We start from the raw sequence: 20,703 nt of genomic DNA on the forward strand, positions 1-20,703 counted from the left end.
TATTTTCACGAGCGTAACACGGACGTGAAATATATGCTCGTGTGAATTAGGCCTTATTGTAGGTATTTCTAACATATACACTATCTATTGCTTATAATACTATTTGGTCTGTGGTTTCCCCGAGGTTACAATTCACTATCCTCGAGTCTGACCACAGACGAGGTGTAGTGAGTCTGTGGGGTTTAGACTATCGAACCCTCACTGTTCCACTAATCAGCTCGGTTCATACACTGAGTTTACTGGGCGGACTTATTCTGACCGCTCCAGTATAAGACAAAACCCAGTGAACGGTTGCTCATTACCGCATTTGGGTTGACATCCAACAGTGACAGCGGCACACCTCACAGCTGCCTTTCAATTCGCTGCTTCCTAGGCAGATAGCGGCGCTTAGGTCTTCCTGCACTCATACATTGTTCAATATAAACGCAATAAGAACGCTGAATGTGCAAGTGGCCAGATCACATCTGGTCACCCACTCAATGTAAGGTCAATTCTGAGCCCTATTAGCTGTTCGCTGTTTTAACAGCGCAGCTCGAATTAATACAGTTTCTAAACCTTCTATAGCTGCTGGCTGTCACATCAGCGCAGCCTATAATTCCTTCAGCTTATATATTGCTACAGTTGTGAATTGGATTCCAACTCAATTACTTTGAGCCACCACAATTGTTGCAATTTATATTATCAAACCATTTCTTGATTCACAACCCAACAACGTGTACATCACAATGGAATACAGTGGAATCACCCTACATTCTTTACAGTGAAATCATCTACATTACACACACCTCATTCTAGTCTAGATGGCTGCCGATTTATAACGCAGCACATCTTTGTGTGTGTATGTGGCCAATATTCTCATTATTCAATTAAACTTGTGGTGGGCCATATCGGTCCCCTCAGCTGCCCGATGGTATCGGTACATCTTTCCAGCACGGGCTAGCTTCACTAGTTGACCTATCGGTCCAAATCATCACTGATTCCATTGTCCCATCGGAAAAAAAATTTTCTCAATTATAGTGCAGTGACACGTGCCACCTAGTGCTCAATAGCGGTAGTGCAATCACTTGACATTCTATCTAGTGGCATCTCTTATACAACATCTAATTTTCAATCAGGCCACGGTATGTGAGTTTGGGGGTCACTCGCACATACAGGTTTGCACCAATGGACTTTTAATATTGAATTAATGCATATCCAATAAAGTTTTTTATTTTATAATTTAGTTTAGACCACATCTTTTTCTCTTTCCCTTCCCTATATTACTTATTTGGTCTGTAAGTTGCATGTGCTTTTGTAGGGCAAAATAGAGAGAAAATTGTAGTTGTTTTTTTCCTATTAGTCAGAACCAGTTAGTAAGCAAAAACTACCTTACTGCCTTGAACACCATTTCATTTTTTTCATCTAAATTGGTTCAAAATTGTGTGCTGATTAAATTCTTTAAATATCTTTATAGTGGTCAGAGCTTTATTTTTTAGATACAGATCTTTAATGAACAGAAAAAGATTTAAAACAGAACAAGCTGGCTGCTTTCAGCTGCCACTAGAGGGAACTTCGGAGCTACTGTATACTGTGTTATTATTCTGTTCAATGTATGACAGTATGCAGTAAGGTACCTAACTCCCTCTAGTGGTGGCTGCAGACCCCCAGAAAGTCTATGGGGAAAATTTCATACACCAGTCTAAAACCAAAATAGGTTGGAGTAAGCCTCTTGAATCTTGGTGAATCTTTGCCTGTCCGCACGCCAGAAATGAAATCTATGCATGCTATAAGTCAGCGTAGATTTGTGCTATAATTTACACCAATTCCTGGCATAAATGATAGTAAATTTGTCAGTCAGCAGAGACCACACCCTGCTACACCCCACTCGCTTTTCTCGTCACTTCAATCAGCTGTTTTACCCCTCAGATGCTTGTCTTCCTCCACGGCAAAATTTTGGGGTGCCATTGGCTGCCATAGGCCTATTGAGGGTCTCCAAGTCTGCCAACAGTGTACTACTATTAAGTCTTGCCAGAGAGCACAGATAAAGCTAATACACTGCAATACATAAGTATTGCAGTGTACCGCATGAGCATTCTAACGATCGCATAATAGTCTTCTAGGGGACTAAAAAAATGTTTAATAAAAAGTAAAAAAATATAAAAAAATGGAAATAACTAAAAGTTAATAAAAAAGAAAAAATTGCCATTTTTCACAAAAAAATGTACGTAAGCAATAAGAAAAGTTAACATAATTCCGCCGCGTCCGAAAAAGTCTGAACTACTAAAATATCCCATTATTTAACCTGCCGAGTGAACGCCGTAGGAAACAAAAAAAATTCACACTACAATCGTTATTGTTTGGTCACCTTGCTTCCCCCAATAAACTGGAATAAAAAGTGATCCAAAAGTTGTATGTACCCAATAAAAACTACAGTTCGCCCTGCAAAAAACAAGCCCTCACACCACCCCATCGACAGAAAAATAAAAAAGTTTTGGCTAACAGTATAGTTTTTCTTTGCAAAAGTAGTACATTGTGAAAAAAAAACAATATACATTTTGTATTGCTGTATCGTAATGACCCGCAGAATAAAGTTAACATGTCGTTTTTACAGCACGATGGATGCCGCAACAACAGTTTTTTTCCCATTACACCCCACAAATATATTTTATTTTGTTTCCTAGTACATTATATGGTACATTAAATGGTGCCAATAAAAACTACAACTCGTCCCGTAAAAGACAAGCCCTCATACAGCTATGTCGAAGAAATATATAAAAAAGTTATGGCTTTTGGAAGACAGAGAGGAAAAATCTAAAATTAAAATTTTTTAAATGGCTGCAGCAGCCAAGAGTTTAAAGTTAAAATATCTAGTAAGCATACTATATAGGAGACATAGCATGTGGCAGTCTGTTATAATGGGGACAAACACATGCAAATCTATAAAAGAAAGACTTTACTATAATGGCAGCTCATTTCCCTTACTTACGAATGCAACAGGATCATTGCTCCTTGTTCCGACAATGCTGAACTTCTTTACATGGGTATTATTTTTCATTGCTTCAGCATAATCTTTTAATGTAAGTATAGGAATGTTCTAGAAATGGAATACAGGTGAGAAGAAATGAATGATGACCATTGCAGCCACATGGTTATACAAGATATACAAATAAATGCTAATAAGTATAAGCACTAGGTCGGGTTCACACGTAGCGTATATACAGCAGATTTTCCACAACGGATTTCGTTGTGGAAAATCTGCAGCGTAATACAGTATTAGCAGAGTGGATAAGATTTTAACAAATTTCATCCACACGCTTCGTAAAAAACCCGCAGAAAAAAACGTTCATAAATTGACCTGCTGTGCGTTTATTTAATCCGCAGCATGTCAATTTATGTTGCGGAATCACTGGGTTTCTATTGCGGGTTTTCCCCATTGAAATGAATGGGGAGGTAAAATCGGCAACAAATAGCAGATGTTTTGATTATTGCGGCAGAAAAGCTGCGATTCAGCAGCAAAGATCGCAACTAGGAAAAAGAAAAAAAACCCTCATAATTACCCAGATCTTTCTGCTCCTGCGTCCAGCCCGGCCTCCAGGGAGGATGTTTCATCCCATGTGACTGCTGCAACCAATCACAGGCTGCAGTGGTCACATGGGATGAAACGTCACCCCAGGAGGCCGGCCTGCAGGACGTCAGAGGGACGCGTCGCCATGGCTACGGGTAAGTATAAGCTTTTTTTACCTGCTATTTTCCGCAGCAGACATTCCGGCCAAAAAACTGCACCACAATTTAGTATGGTTTTTCAGCCGGAATTCCCTACGGCGTCCAGGGTGAATACGCAGTGTACTTCTATGCAGCGTATCCACTCTGTGTGAACATACTCTTAAAAAGCCATTTATAAAAAGACGTTCAGCAACTCTGTTAATACATTACTTATCTTGCATTGATTGTGAGTTACGACTTTTATTATAGTCCAGAGCTGCATTCACAATTCTGCTGGAAGGAATTTATCAACCTATCTTCGACAGTGTCCTGGCCTAGAAATGTTGCAAAATAGACAAAAATTGTGCAGTTTGCGACTTTTGGCCTTTCTACGATGCCCTCGACACTTTTGTGGGAAAAGGCGTGGCTTCACAAAAGGAGCATGGCCACAGAAGCCCGACAAATTTATTATAACTTAAATTATAGCTGAAATCTACGCCAGCTCCTAGTTTTTAAAATAATGTTATCATGTTAGAAAATCTTTTTGGAATTATCCAGTACCCCTTCAACAAAACTATATGTCAGTGAAACTTCTCCCTGTATATCAGAAACATCTTGATGAATAAGCTCTGACCATATATGCTGCATGCATGTGACAAAATCATGATCTTTGGGGATATAACAAAGGTTTTCATAAAAAAAAAAAAAAAAAGAAGCACACACAATATATATGTGAAGGTTTAATTTAGTTGTTAAACCACCACCATGACGTAAGACATCTCCTGACAATGTTTCCAACATGCCCCCTGGATGCAACAAAATCTATAAAATCAACTTTTAAAACTTTGCGAGCTGTATGCTAATTACCGCTGAAGAGTCATAGGGCAATGCCGATATACTGAAGAGTCACGCAGTCCAGTCTCCAAACCTGCCTTTCCAGGCTTGATTAACATCCCCCTGGCCGATTTACGTCACTACCAGTCTCCTCCAACTCTTGTGGATGTGCCATTGCCTTGTACTCCCCCTGGCTTCATCGCTGCACAGTGCATGTCCATGGATGTCAATCAAGCCTGGAAAGGGGGGGTTTGGACACCTGATTGCTTGAAGCTTCAGGATAGTGGCACCGCACCCATGACTCATTAACAGAAAATTGCATACAACATGTGCAATTTTAAAAGTTGATATTGTTTTTAGATTTTGCTGCATCTGAAAAAACATATAGGGGCATTTTTGGAAATATTGTCAGGTCTGGTATTACGACATGGTGAAGGTTTAGGGGGCTAAAACAACCTGGCAGGTTCTCTTTAAGGAATGAATAGGTTAAAAATGAAAAATAATGTTTTACAGTAAGTCTCACTGGTCTCAGCTTCTCCATTCCACAGAGACTGCATAATATTTTAATTAAATCTATTAACGTACTTTAGTTCCATTAGGAAGAGCACTCAGATGTTCTTTTTAATGGAGGAAATGTATTCGTTTAGGCCCCATGCACACGACCGTAAAAACGCCCGTAATTACTGCCCATAATTACGGGCCCATAGACTTCTATTGGCCATGGGTACCTTCCCATTTGCGTACGGGAAGGTGCCCAAGTCGTTGAAAAATATAGAACATGTCCTATTTCAGGCCGTAATTATGGCACGGGCAGGCCCATAAAAGTCTATGGGGCTCCCGTAATTACGGGTGGCTACGTGCGTGCACCCGTAATTGCGGGAGCATTGCTAGGCGACGTCAGGGGATTTCAATTTTTGAATAAAGAGAAGCAGAGAAAATGGCATCTGAGTGATCATTTCCAGCCCCCTTTTTTTACGGGTCCATAAATACGGGTGGAATAGGGATGACAACGGACCCGTATTTACGGGCACGGGTCCTTAAATACAGGTTAAATACAGGTTAAAAACGTGTGACGCATCTCTCGGACGTCCTGCAGCCCGGCCTCCTGGGATGACGTTTAATCCCATGTGACCGCTGCAGCCTGTGATTGGCTGCAACAGTCACATGGAGTGGAACGTCAGCCCAGCAGGCCAGGCTGAAGGACGTCAGAGGGACGCATCGGCATGACTACGGGTAATTATAAATTCAGTCAAAACGACATTTCAATGGTGATGCAACGTTTGTTTCAGTTAGAATTCTGTTCATGGGTTTCCCTGATGGAAAGCTCAGACGGAACCCATGAACGGAGTCCCAACGCAGATGTAAACGAAGCCTTAGATAAAGTATATTTTACCTCCATATCTACATACCCTTATATTGTTTAGATTAACTTCTTCTAGGTCAGGGTCATTGATTTTTATTCGTTCCAATGTTTCATCCATATCTGTTGCATTAGGTTCTTCATCAGGAACTGGTTTATACTGTGTTGGTTTAATCACGCCTGTATAAAAGGCAGAAAAGTTACGCAATAATATTACTTATATTATGTTTTTATAATTCCAGACCCGGAGGTATGAACAAAATAAATCTAAAAGTAGATCCATTATTTCGTTATTTTTAAAGAGTGTCCGAACTTCTGTTTGGGCTGCTGGTAGAAGGAGGGCACATGAAATAAGTAAACAGAGACCTCTCTTGGAATATGCAGCCACATGGACTACTCATGGCAAATCAGGCTGAAAGTGGCCTCTCCTGGAAGCTCAAATGGGTGTTTGAGTTGGTATCTGTTTTGCAGCTCATTAGATATATCATCAATGTTTGGGCCTATATAACAGAGTTAATAAATCTGTGCATTATAGAAACAAACTCTGTTAAGCTCAGAACCTTATTACAATAATATTAATCAGTGTAAACTGGCAATTTATTTATGTATAAAGCCTATGCAACCTTTGACATGGAAAATTACATTTACATATGTAAGTGGTTACCTTGAGTTAAAGAAAAAAGTTGATAAAAGCTTCAGGCTGCAATCTTCATTCATTTATTTTAAGACCCACTGATATTTAGTTTGTAACCTGCACCTAGACATGGCTCATGCGGTTGAGTCCCTCCCAGTAATGCATGTTGGATGTGATCCAACTGTGTCCAGGATGCTGCTGTTTTTACTAGCTCTCATGCATCAGCACAGCATCATTCTTGTACGGCTTTCTCGCCTGCCCCTTCTACAGCCCATAAAGGATCTCTTCGCTCTTGTACGGACAGATACTGATGCTGAGGAGTCTCTATGCACAGTCAGCTGTGGGTGCTCTCCTTTCTCCTTGCAATGATAACCTGTATGATTCCCCCCTCTCTAATACTGAGAGAAGGAAGGGGGAGAGCAGAGAGCAGACACAGCCAGGAGCAGTGTGCTGTCGAATCTATGTTGGAAAAAGCAGCACAGCCTGCTATGTACAGAAGGTACACAGAGTCTGCAGCAGCAGCAAAAGGGTAGTAAAGACTATTAAGAAAAGTTGATAAATTTTGCATTTAGGCGGGAAATAAAATATTTTAAAAAATCAGTGCAGAGGTGTTCATAGCCTTTAAGCATATTGATCTCTTTCCAGGCAAGCAGTAGCTTCCATTTGCAGAAACATGCAGAGAAGTGGTTGCCCTGGAAAGAGTGTAACTAATGGGTGCTTGATCAGGGGCAGCAGTTCCTGGTTTGTGGTAGGGAGCCTATAACATCTTGCATATACATTTGTGCAGTGGAGATAGCTGCCTGCCTAGGAGAAAAAAATATGTACAGTGGCATGAAACTCTGTGTACAACGTTGACAAACTATAGCAAGGAACTCTCAGACCCTCTAAAGCACTGAAGCAAACTTACTGTTTAGACCTTCTTTGTTGACTATATTGCTGCTTGCAAGGGCTTCATAATACTGCTGGTTACTCATCAAAGTGTGCATTCCTAGGATAGCTAAAAGGGAGAAACAAGTAATATTAAATTATATATACAAACTCATTCATAGTTAACATTTACAAGTAAATATGCATAAACATTGGAAGTATTTCCTCAGAATGCAGTATGTTAGTTTACCAGGAATCCACGATACGAGTACTAGCCTGCCAATCTCTGTGCATTACAGTACTGGCTTCATGCCCACGACTCTGCGTCCTCCTCGCAAAGCCCTTTCGTCACATGATCTTTGACATGTATATACAGAAGGTAGGGGGAGTAGTGCAGCAAAGCTGTGTAGACATGCAAGAAGAATAAAAGAAAGTACACAACTTCTGGATCTTCCTAACTCTGAATAGATCTCTGAGAAGCCAGGGATTTTGGAACTAGAGGTAAATTATGAAGAGATTTACTTTTTGATCATGAGTTAAGAGGAATGTAATTTTTAGTGGCTGTAAACCCCTTTAATAACAAGACCAGAAAAGAAGACCATTAAAGATTATCATTAGGGTATGTTCACACGGCGGGGGTCCGTAACGGCTGAAATTACGGGGATGTTTCAGCCTGAAAACATCCCCGTAATTTCAGCCGTACCGGCATGTGCAGGCGCTTGAACGCCGCGTCAATTACGGCCGTAATTAGCGCTGCTATTCATTGGAGTCAATGAATAGCGGCTCCAACTACGGCCAAAGAAGTGACAGGTCACTTCTTTGACGCGGGCGTCTATTTACGCGCCGTCATTTGACAGCGGCGCGTAAATATACGCCTCGTGTGAACAGACAAACGTCTGCCCATTGCTTTCAATGGGCAGATGTTTGTCAGCGCTATTGAGGCGCTATTTTCGGGCGTAATTCGGGGCAAAAACGCCCGAATTACGTCCGTAAATAGGCCGTGTGAACATACCCTTATGTGTTTGCTGCTAAAATAATTAGCTCCAACCGATGGAAATTTTCCAATGGTCCAACTTGCGTTTACATTTTTCAAGGTCACCTTTCCTTTCATCTGAACATATCCTGAGATGTGTGGTGCGAGATGACCAGCTTTGAAAAAAACAAACAAAACGGAGTTATATGGCTATGTGTGGTCACCCAGTGGTTGTGATGTGAATTGCAGCCTGTCAAGGGTTTTTCTAGCATGTCATGATATTGTATTGAAATTGTTTCATGGGAAATTGGGGTCATTAACAAAATTCAAGCAGAAGTAGAAGGGAAAACACATCCGTATGTTTGATCAGTAATTATATGGAAAAATACATGTGCAGAAATCTACATTTTACAGTATATAGACAATATTTGGTATGAGTTGAATTTTCCATAAAAGTTGAAGATAGGAGAAAGGAGAAGAATTTTACAGGTGAGCATTTTACAAACTTTATAATTCGAAAAGATATGCACAAGAGATGGTTCACAATAAAAAACTAAATTTACATCAGAACCAGCAGACACCAGAAACCTGAGATCCATAACTACCTGTTATGTCATGAATGGATATGTTTGAAAAGGCAATGTCAGTAATCACATTCATGTAGCAATTTTCTTAAATGTACATTAGAATGTCATCTTCTTCCCTACACATTACTGATACAAGAACCATGTCTAGCATAAACATTATCTGCTTAGTGTATGCGCTGGAAAAGCCCCTGGTGCATACACTAAGCTGTTTCTATGCCATGCACCCTCAAACGGTTTGATACCGTTATTTCATGTATTCCGATACTATGCTGTGCGGCCACACAGATTAGCATTGTAACACATGAATGTAGTCAGAGCGGGGCTGCTGCCATTGCTAAGCTCCAGAGTCCTGACAAGTGTGCGCGCGGTCAGCATGTGGTGATGCGACCAGCGCTGCACTAATGAGCGGAGGCACTGAAGACAGAACAAGGCGGGCTCACTGCAAAACAACCCAATGTTCTGTCTTCAGTGCTTGCGCCGCCGTTCATTAGTGCAGCGCCAGCCGCATCACCTCATGCTGATGCATTACACATCCGCAGCCCCGTTCTAACGGCGGAGATGATTGAAACCTCTCATCTTCGCAGTTATTCCCCTGAATCCTGCGATCAAAGCTGACCGCAGCATTCAAGGGGAAAATGAGAAGGGGGAATGCCCCTTGGATCGCGTCACAGGGAATCACAATGACGCGATTGAGGGACATACCATATATCATTGAAGGACCCCAGGGCTGTCTTACCATAGTTCCTGTTAGGGCATACTTAGGTATGTCCTAACAACTGCCTGTATACTATCCGTACACAGGCTAATGTACTGGCATATAGATATATGCCAGTACATTAAAGTTTAAAAATAAAAAAGTAAAAACATAAAGTAATGTTAAATTAAAAAAAACACACACATTTTTTACATCAAACATTAACCCCTATCCGCACAAGTCAGTAAATATACATCGTCGCGGGAGGTTACTTCCCGCACGAGGACATATAGTTAAAGAAGTTGTTTCCGGTGCACACTGTCGGCGACAAAGTGCACCGTGAACCGGGAGGTCAGCTGTCCCCAACAGCTGACACTCCACTCTTGCCGGCCAGCGGTCCTTTGCCTCTGATTTCGGCAATTAACCCCTTAAATGCGACGATCGATTGCGATCGCCGCATTTAGGGGGTTTGTAGCACATCGGCAGCCCCCATGCAATCGTGGGGATTGCTGATGCTTGTGATCGCATCCGGAGGACAGACAACGGCCTCCGGGTCCTCCATGTATGGAAGCCTATGAGGACCAGCCTCTGGCTGGTCCTCGTAGACTTACTGTCAGAGTAACTGTGACGTCACACTGACAGTTGGAATACATTACACTAAAAAATGTACACATATTTGGTATCACCGCGTTCGTAACAACCCAATCTATTGCTATTTTTTGGTTACCACCACTCCCAAGATATAGAATAAAAAGTGATCAAAAAGTCTCATATACCCCAAAATAATAAAAACTAACACCCGTCCCGCAAAAAATAAGACCTCCCGCAGCTTTTTTGACTAAAAAATAAAAAAGTTATGATTCTTAGAATATGGTGACACAGAAAAGGAATTATTTTATAGAAAAGTAATTTTATTGTGCAAACACTGCAAAACATAAAAAAACTATATACATATGGTATCGCCGTAATCGTATCGACCCGCAGAATAAAGTAAACTGTAATTTATTGTGCTTATTGTGCACGTAAACGATGTAAGAAATTAAGAATTTAAAATGCCAAAATCGCTGTTTTTTGTTCACCTTAAAGAGACTCTGTCACCACATTATAAGTGCCCTATCTCCTACATAAGGAGATGGGCGCTGTAATGTAGGTGACAGTAATGCTTTTTATTTAAAAAAACGACCTTTTTTGACAACGTTAGGAGCGATTTTAGTTTATGCTAATGAGCTTTCTTAATGCCCAAGTGGGCGTACTTTTACTTTCGACCAAGTGGGCGTTGTACAGAGGAGTGCATGACGCTGACCAATCGGCATCATGCACTCCTCTCCATTCATTTACACTGCACTAGCGATATAGTTATATCACTATGTGCAGCTACATACACAAGCCCTAACATTACTACAGTGTCCTGATAATGAATACACATGAAATCCAGCCTGGACGTCATGTGTACTCAGAATCCTGACACTTCTGAATCTTTTCTGTGAGATTTACAGCAACGGATACGAAATCTCGTTTACCTCGTAATCTCGCGAGATTTCTTATCCGTTGCCTAGCCAGTCTCCAGACCTTAATCCCATCGAAAACTTATGGAGGGAGCTGAAGATCCGAGTTGCCAAGCGACAGCCTCGAAATCTTAATGATTTACAGATGATCTGCAAAGAGGAGTGGGCCAAAATTCCATCTAAAATGTGTGCAAACCTCATCATCAACTACAAAAAACGTCTGACTGCTGTGCTTGTCAACAAGGGTTTTGCTACCAAGTATTAAGTCTTGTTTGCCAAAGGGATCAAATACTTATTTCTCTGTGCACAATGCAAATAAATATATAGAATTTTGACAATGTGATTTTCTGTTTTGTTTTTTTATATAATCTATCTCTCACTGGTAAAATTAACCTAGCCTAAAAATTCTAGACTGTTCATGTCTTTGACAGTGGGTTTTGACAAGTTTTTCACAAATAAATATTAAATTTATCGACCAAATTCTTTCTTTAACATAAAGTACAATATGTCATAAGAAAACAATCTCAAAATCACTTCGATAGGTTAAGGCATTCCAAAGTTATTACCACATAAAGCGACACATGTCAGATTTGAAAAAATCATATGTGTCCACAAGGCCAAAATAGGCAGTGTCCTAAAGGAGTTAAAATAAGCCTCAATACATAAAATATACACATTCGGTATTGGCGCTGCCGTAATAACCTGCACAACAAATTTTTTGCGTCATTTATGATGTGTACGCTATAAAAAAATAAAATAAAAACTACTCTCTTTCACTTATTAATGTAAGGCACGAGGTGTAAAAAAGACACATGTCCATCAAGTTCAACCAAGGGATGGGAAAGGGAGGGGAAAAATTTCTACACATAGGAGCTAATACTTTTTTGTTCTAGGAAATTATCTAAGCCTTTTTTAAAGCAAGTAATATAGGGAGAATTTCTCCAGCTCACCTTGTAAAAGTTGTTTGATTTATGGTGGGTAATCCTGATGCTCGGATCCTCGTGGTGGCACACGAAAAAATTGCTTTGAAGAAAGGGGTGGTTGGATCCAGCGTTGGTGGAGATAAAAGGAATCTTTTTCCAAGTTTTAATTATTCTTATTAAAAAATAGAGTATTCAATAGCGTATATATAGTCTTTGCAATGAAAAAAAGGTGTAAAGGTAGGTAGCCTACGCGTTTCAGACGGTGTCTCCGTCCTTATTCATGGCTTATCCTAAGCCATGAATAAGGACGGAGACACCGTCTGAAACGCGTAGGCTACCTACCTTTACACCTTTTTTTCATTGCAAAGACTATATATACGCTATTGAATACTCTATTTTTTAATAAGAATAATTAAAACTTGGAAAAAGATTCCTTTTATCTCCACCAACGCTGGATCCAACCACCCCTTTCTTCAAACCTTTTTTAAAGCCATCTACTGTCCCTGCTGTGACCAGCTCCTGCGGTAGGCTATTCCATAGATTCACCGTTCTCACAGTAAAGAAGGCTTGTCGCCTCTGCAGGTTGAACCTTTTTTTCTCCAGACGGAGGGAGTGCCCGCTTGTTTTTTTGAGGGGGTTTTACATGGAACAGGATTTCACCATATTTTTTGTATGTGCCATTAATATATTAATATAAGTTAATTATGTCCCCCCCTTAGTCGTCTTTTTTCAAGGCTAAATAGGTTTAATCTTTCCTCATAACTTAGATTCTCCATGCCCCTTATTAGCTTCGTTGCTCTTCTTTGTAGTTTTTCTAACTCATGGGCATCCTTTCTATGAACTGGAGCCCAGAACTGAACTTCATATTCTAGATGAGGCCTCACTAATGCTTTGTAAAGTGGTAATATTACATCCCTGTCCCGCGAGTCCGTGCCTTTTTTAATACACGACAATATCTTGCTGGCCTTTGAAGCAGCTGATTGACATTGCATGCGGTTATTTCATTTATGATTTACAAGTACACCCAGATCCTTCTCAACAAGTGTAGCTCCCCCTAGGACATATGATGCATGCAGGTTGTTGGTACGCAGATGCATAATTTTACATTTATCTACATTAAACTTCATTTGCCAACTGGATGCCCAAACACTTAGTTTGTTTAAATCTACTTGCAATTCAAGAACATCTTCCATAGACTGAACATTACTACATAGCTTGGTGTCATCTGCACAAATAGAAATAGTGCTATTAATCCCATCCTCTATATCATTAATAAATAAGTTGAATAATAGTTGAAAAATAGTAGTAATTAACCCCATCATGTACCTCACACATTAACCCAATGTTGACCATTATGGCTGAGAAACATGATGGGGTTAATCACTATGTGAGGCACATTCAAAATTCATCACGCCATGTGCCTCACATCAGAAAATGGAAGAACTTATTTTTTTTAATTTTTATTACTGTTGGCGAAGTATCGTTTTGGCATCGAAAATCGCAATACTACACAAAGTATCGAAGTCCAAATTCTGGTACCGTGACAATCGTACATCAGAATACCTTTTTTGAACTGTATGAAACAGCATAGACTGCTGTTCTATTCCATACAGAGGCCTCCCCACAAAAAACATATACCGCATGGTATATTTTTTTTCAACATCAGCGCCTATGAGCGAGGGATGCCAATATTTGCCTATACAGTGGAACCGTTTGAGGCTTCCTTCAGAGATAACTGTCTGGAAATCCTCCTGACGTATACCTCCGACATACACTGCAAACATGCAGTGTGAATAGACCCTTATTAGTTAGCAGGAGGGGTTGGACTGTAATGAAGCTTATTAACAACGGCAGATATAATATAATATGGACAGCATAGCGCTCCAGTACACAAATTCTGCTCGGCTAATATTGTCCCAACATAGCAACAAAAGACACTAAGAAGACTGTGATCTTATTTTTGGAAAAGCACACAACAACATAGAAAATAAACATGCTGTACTATAAGTATTGTCTTACAATCCCCACTGAGACTTCCAAGGGATGGAGGTTGTTAAAAAGTGAAATGGAAAATGTGAGAATAAATTAAATAAAATTGGCTCACAAACTACTAACTGCTCATTTACTTGTTAGAGTTCTCTTGAATACCATTATGACACAAAACACAGAAAGTTCAGAGAATTTGAAGTAATCAAAATGTCCAACAACTTATATTAGGCTCTATTTATACTTTTCATTTTTTTCTTTCAGTCAGGATTTTTTGCTTTTTGATGGCAAATATAGTTTAGCTTGCTGCAGTTTTCTATCTTGTAAAAAAAATGAAAAAAACATGGGCCAAATATAGGTCAATGGGGGGAGAACTGATCCTAATGGACTATAACAAATCTTTACAGATCATAAAGTATTTGTCATATTCATCATGGATAATGTAAACATGTGTGACACCAGTACGAATAGAGCCTAAATGATATCTCTTTTGATTTTATATTGTCATTATATCATATAGAGTAAGCAGTAATATACATTATCCCACATATAATGAGGCACATTTTATCTTTTAATGTAGAATTAACCTATACCATGTATAGGTGTTTCTTATATTTGTATGTATATTTGTATATGCAAATTGTATGTTATATGTAAAGAAAACCAAAAATTTTAAAACTGGCCAAAGGTCATCACTAAGGTTAAGTCCAAATGTTAAGGCTAAGTTCAAAAATCTGAACGTAACAATAATTGTTACACCTATTGAACTGAAAATATATTTTTTTCCAAAGAATAGAAATCTGCTCCATTAGGTTACAAGTGGTAAAATATACAATTGTAGCCTTTACATTACTATCCTCCAAGAATAGTATATGTGGAGGAAAACAAAGGCACAATATTTCTCACCAAACACTATCCAAGGGAAATGTTTTCCCCTTTCCATGGGGGTATTTTGAAAAAAGAAAAAAAGGCAGAAAAACGCAACAAATCAGGGGAAAATCTTTACGTATATGACTAGCTTAGCTTTGAAAAACTATTACTAGCAGGGAAAATTTGTGGAAAATATTTGACATGAGATAACAAGAAAATTATATATAAGAAGATCAGAGTAGCCACTATTTCGCTCTTTACTTTGAACAAACAAATTTAACACCAGCAGAAATCAATACATTTTAAAGTAACAACTGTGACTCATGTGTCTTTACCCTAAAACTGCAACAAAAGCGCATATATTTACATGTAGTTTTGCAGCCATTCTCCCATTCTTTCCCACCATCCCTCCGTGGGGGAATACACCCTTATGCAGTAAAAATTATATAACACCAGATGCGGGTTAGCCAAGTATTTTAACAGGTATGATACATTTTTAAATATCCTAGCGTTGTGTTCACTTTCCAAGGATTTCATAACACGATTCAATGTATTGACTGCTGTTTGGCTGAGGTGCGACCAAATACTCAGCCTACATGCTATTTAACCGCAAATTGGCACACTTTTTAAATGCTTGTTAATGTCCAAGCGGTTTAGTAGGTTTGGCCACACCTTTCCATCCTGTTACGTCCATGGCCGGGGGTCGCCGTTCTATCTCACCCCCTGACGATCCCAGCCATGGATATCTCTCTGCTAGACGTCCTCCTCCTCCTGGCAGACGCCGGCACTCTCTTCCGGGTCCTCGTGCTGTTTCCCGCAGGGCGCGCGCGCCCGCGCATGCACGGCCTTAAAGGGCCAGTACGCGTCCAGCTGTCAAAAATCAATTATCAGCCCAAATGTCTGCTGGACTATAAAAAGGGGCTCTGCCCACTGGTTCTTTGCCTGAGCGTTATTGCATACCCTAGTTTGTCTTGCTAAAGGTCTCCCAGTGTTTTCCAGTTCCCAGTGTTACCCGTTCCTGCTGCCTGTACCCTGTATCCCGTGCTATCGTCACCTGCTGTGAAAGCCAAGTCGTGTCTTCCCGCTGCATCACCTGCTGTGAAAGCCAAGCCGTGTCTTCCCGCTGCATCGGCGTCACATGCTGTGAAAGCCAAGTCGTGTTCCTGCCACTGTCTACATTGCCTCAGGTACCCGTTCAGAACTATAGACATTGTTTTGTACCTTGTTGGCCAGCTGCTACCCCGCTACGCGGTACGGCCCAGTGGGTCCACACCCCGCGCCGTGACACATCCTTTGTAAATGCACCCTAAGATGCAGACACTCCCAACTACAACTTAGTCATACATATGTAAATTTCCTGGTTTGCTTTCTCAGGACAGCCAGCATGAAAATCTGTCATCTGTACAAAGTTTTTCAGGATTTCCTGTTTCGATAATATGGTGTGTAATCAGCTGAAACCAGCACTTCAAAGTCTTGCCAGGGACGACCTACAAGCTGCATGTATATATTTTCAGATTTATACCTAGGATTCCAGGGTTGAAAGGCAACAATGCTAATCATTGACCCACCGTGCTGCCGAAAGTCATGTGACAATGGTGCTTTAACTATAAAGGCATATAAGAAGCTGAAACAGTGAGTGCAGCACGTTCTAATGGCACCACGGATTGAAGAACAGAAGTATAAAATGGATGCTCTGAGCTAGCTTTTTCAACTCCTATTAAGCATGACCATGTAATAGTCTTTTTCACTAATTTCCCCTAAATGTTGATAAGAGGTAGTCCATATCTGCTCTTATTCTATGAAATACTATATTCGCGACTAGTGAAATTTCAATCAAAACACCATGGTATAGTTCCATAGTGTAACAATTAGCAGGTTTGTGAACCCACTGGGCTACTCCGCCGGATTGGCATAGGACCATCTCTAAGGGCGTTGTCTAAGCAGCCTCCCTGGTCTTCACCCTTTAACCCCTCTACAGGGATCTTGTCTTCGCTGCGGGGAAACTGCCAGGTTGCTACCTCTTGAGGTGGTCCTGGCAGAGTATATAGGCAGAGACTGGCAAATGGTACCTTGGTAGTAGTAGACCGAAACCAGATTACTGGAAGCAGGCTGATGCCGGATTACTAGAAGCACGCTGGTGCCGGATAGCTGGAAGCACGCTGGTGCCGGACTGATGGAAGCACCCAGAGGGCACGGGATACCAACAGGTAACAGACTGATGATCCAGGATACATAACTTTTGCAGGAGAACACTGGGTTTGTCCAACTTTGCTCAGGAACTGGAGAAAGGGGCAGGGTCATTTATAAGGACCGGGGTGTGCAGAGATAGGCTGGGGACTTTTCTATTGGTGCGCGCTAGCCCTTTAAGAACTGGCATGAGCATGGGCACGCACCCTACGGGCAGAGGAGAGGAGGCAGAGACCAAAGCGCCATTACCTAACAGCGACCCAGGTCGCAAGCGCGGCATATCCATATCCCCGGACGTAATCCGTGTCTGCAGAAGGTCGAATGTATGGACCGAAACGTTGAACCTATTTTTGGATTACTATTTTTCGCTATATGTGAAATAAAATATCACTTATTGCATAATACCTTGAAGTGCTGAATTCCCATTTTTTATACGTTGGTGTAGAAGCCTACTCACGCACCCTTGAAACACAGAGTGCTGTGAGATCAAGAAAGTAGAGATCAAAGAGCGCCAGCGATCCTGGGAGGGGGGACGCCGGCGAGGATGCACAGTCATGCGGTCGCGGCTGCCGGTAAGAGGGGGATGCCGGTGGTCAGCGGCCGCGGGCATAACACATACATACTTACACAGTTACACAAGGTGACAGTTACTGAACCCCAAAAGAAAACCCATTACTTATGAGATATCTGGCTCTGTGAGATATAGCACATCTAGATAAACTCAGGTCACAATGTTCTACAATGAGATAATAGTAACATTTCTGCTAATGCAGTTAAACTGGAGTATCACACTAAAGGTCTATTTAGATTATGGCAATCACACTCTAACCCTACTCCAGGTCTGAAAGCAAGCTACATAGAGCCTTTCACCAACAAGTCAGTTCTCTCTGTTGATGATGTTACCTCAATTCACTTTTTCATGCCACTATTTGTCGGTATTAGTTGTGTAAAGGATCTGCCAGACACAACTTCTGTGTCGACGCCCATAGGTAATCAGTCTGCACCTGCTTCTATGTCTGTGAGACTGACTCCATCTTCCACCACTCAGGATGGCAGGCTTAGGGAGAGCCTATCGCAGCCTGGCCAGACGGAGCTAGCTCCCGCCCTCTGTCTATTTATACCTGCCTTTCCTGTTCCTCCTTTGCTTGTGATTCTTCTCTGCTGGTTTCCTGGCCCTGCTGCAGCTTCTGAACTACTTATCCTCTGCTTGTGTTTGACCTTGGCTTTACTGACCACTCTTCTGCTCTGCGTTTTTGTACCTCGCTCATCTCCTGGTTTGACTCGGCTCGTTCACTTCGCTTGTTGCTCACGGTGTCCCCGTGGGCAACTTTCCCATTTCCCCGTCTTCTTGTACCCTTGTCTGTTTGTCTGTCGTGCACCTATTGAGTGTAGGGACCGTTGCCCAGTTGTACCCCGTCGCCTAGGACGGGTCATTGCAAGTAGGCAGGGACTGAGTGGCGGGTAGATTAGGGCTCACTTGTCTGTCTCCCTACCCCGACATTACATAATCACAAGCCCATATACCTAGTCTACCCTGGTCCCTGACACTACTATGGACCCCCTTGAGACCCTGGTTCAGCAAATGCAGGGCCTCTCCCTACAGGTCCAGGCCCTGGCTCAGAGGGTCAACCAGCCTGATGCTACCATGGTAGTGCCCCTCACCTCACCTCTTGAACCCCACCTCAATTTGCCTGACCGGTTCTCATGGGACCGGAAGACTTTTTTCTCCTTTCGGGAGAGTTGTAGGCTCTATTTTCGCTTAAAGCCCCACTCCTCTGGTTCTGAGAGCCAGCGGGTGGGTATAATTATGTCCTGGCTCCAGGACGGGCCCCAAGAATGGGCCTTCTCCTTGGCTCCTGACGTCCCTGAACTTTCCTCCGTTGATCTTTTCTTTTCTGCTCTCGGGCTCATTTATGACGAGACTGACAAGACTGCCTTTGCCGAGAGTTAGCTGGTGACCTTACGTCAGGGTAAGAAACCTGTTGAGGAGTATTGTTCTGACTTTAGGAAGTGGTGCGTAGCTTCTCGGTGGAATGACCCTGATTAAGGTGCCAGTTTAGATTGGGTCTGTCGAACGCCCTGAAAGATCTGCTAGTTAGCTATCCCTCTTCTGACTCCCTAGATCAGGTTATGGCTTTAGCGGTACGACTTGACCGACGTCTCAGGGAACGACGACTTGAACGTATTTGTGTTTTCTCCTCTGACTCCCCCATGATGCCTCCCGAGGTTCCGTTGCTTCGTTCTTCCACGGAAGACTCGGAGGTACCTATGCAACTCGGGGCTTCCGTGTCCCCCCAAGAACGTAGAGAGTTCCGCAGGAAGAATGGTCTCTGCTTCTACTGTGGGGATGACAAGCATCAAGTGGACAACTGTCCTAGGCGTAAGAATAAGCAGCCGGAGGAACTTCCGCGCCTAAGTGACCATCGGTGAGGTCACTTGGGCGCACAGGTATTTCCCGTAAATATGAAACGTAATAAAATCTTGCTTCCCTTTCAGGTCTCTTTTGGTGGTAGGTCTGCTACCGGCAGTGCCTTCGTGGATTCAGGGTCTTCTGCTAATATTATGTCTGTGGAATTTGCTATGTCTCTAGCTATGCCTTTGATTGATTTGCCTAAACCTGTCCCGGTAGTGGGTATCAACTCCACTCCTCTTGCTAATGGTTATTTTACACAGCATACCTCTGTTTTTGAACTCCTTGTTGGCTCCATGCATTTGGAGCAGTGTTCTGTACTGGTGATGCAGGGATTATCGTCCGATTTGGTTTTAGGCCTTCCCTGGTTGCAGTTGCATAATCCCATGTTTGACTGGAATACTGGGGATCTTGCCAAATGGGGTAATGAATGCTTGACGTCATGTTTTTCTGTTAATTCTATTTCTCTCCCTGAGGAGGTGAACACTCTACATGAGTTTTTTCAGGACTTCGCTGATGTTTTCTCTAAAGAGACCTCCGAAGTGTTACCACCTCATAGAGAATACGATTGCGCAATTGATTTGGTACCTGGAGCTAAGCTCCCTAAGGGTAGGATATTTAATCTCTCTTGTCCCGAACGTGAAGCCATGAGAGAATATATCCAGGAATGCCTGGCCAAGGGTTACATTCGCCCCTCTACTTCTCCGGTAGGTGCTGGCTTCTTCTTCGTAGGGAAGAAGGATGGTGGTCTTAGGCCATGCATGGACTACCGAAACGTGAATAAGGTCACTGTAAGGAACCAGTATCCCCTTCCTTTGATTCCTGATCTCTTCAATCAGGTTCAGGGGGCCCAATGGTTCTCTAAGTTTGATCTACGGGGGGCTTATAACCTTATCCGCATCAAAGAGGGGGATGAGTGGAAGACTGCGTTTAACACGCCCGAAGGTCATTTCGAATACCTTGTCATGCCCTTTGGGTTGTGTAATGCTCCCGCGGTCTTCCAGAATTTCATAAATGAGTTTTTAAGAGACTACCTGGGGGTATTTCTTGTAGTGTACCTTGATGACATACTTGTGTTTTCCAAGGATTGGTCCTCACACATTGAGCATGTCAGGAAGGTGCTCCAGGCCCTTCGGGAAAACAAACTGTTTGCTAAGACCGAAAAATGTGTGTTTGGGGTGCAGGAGATACC

General features: G+C 41.9%; 1 protein-coding gene across 1 annotated transcript in view; it reads right to left on the minus strand.

The window, feature by feature from the left end:
• Positions 1–20,703, minus strand: part of TMOD1 (tropomodulin 1) — an 88,059-nt gene that overhangs the window by 16,445 nt on the left and 50,911 nt on the right. Inside the window, exons 5-7 of the mRNA XM_075851544.1 lie at positions 7,417–7,506; positions 5,925–6,055; positions 2,966–3,073 (exon numbers count right to left, since the gene is read on the minus strand). Of these exons, the coding sequence (XP_075707659.1) occupies positions 2,966–3,073; positions 5,925–6,055; positions 7,417–7,506 (329 nt within the window). The remainder of the gene's footprint in view (positions 1–2,965; positions 3,074–5,924; positions 6,056–7,416; positions 7,507–20,703) is intronic.

This window comes from Rhinoderma darwinii, chromosome 1 (genome assembly GCF_050947455.1).
Source record: "Rhinoderma darwinii isolate aRhiDar2 chromosome 1, aRhiDar2.hap1, whole genome shotgun sequence".
Classification (NCBI taxonomy): Eukaryota; Metazoa; Chordata; class Amphibia; order Anura; family Rhinodermatidae; genus Rhinoderma; species Rhinoderma darwinii.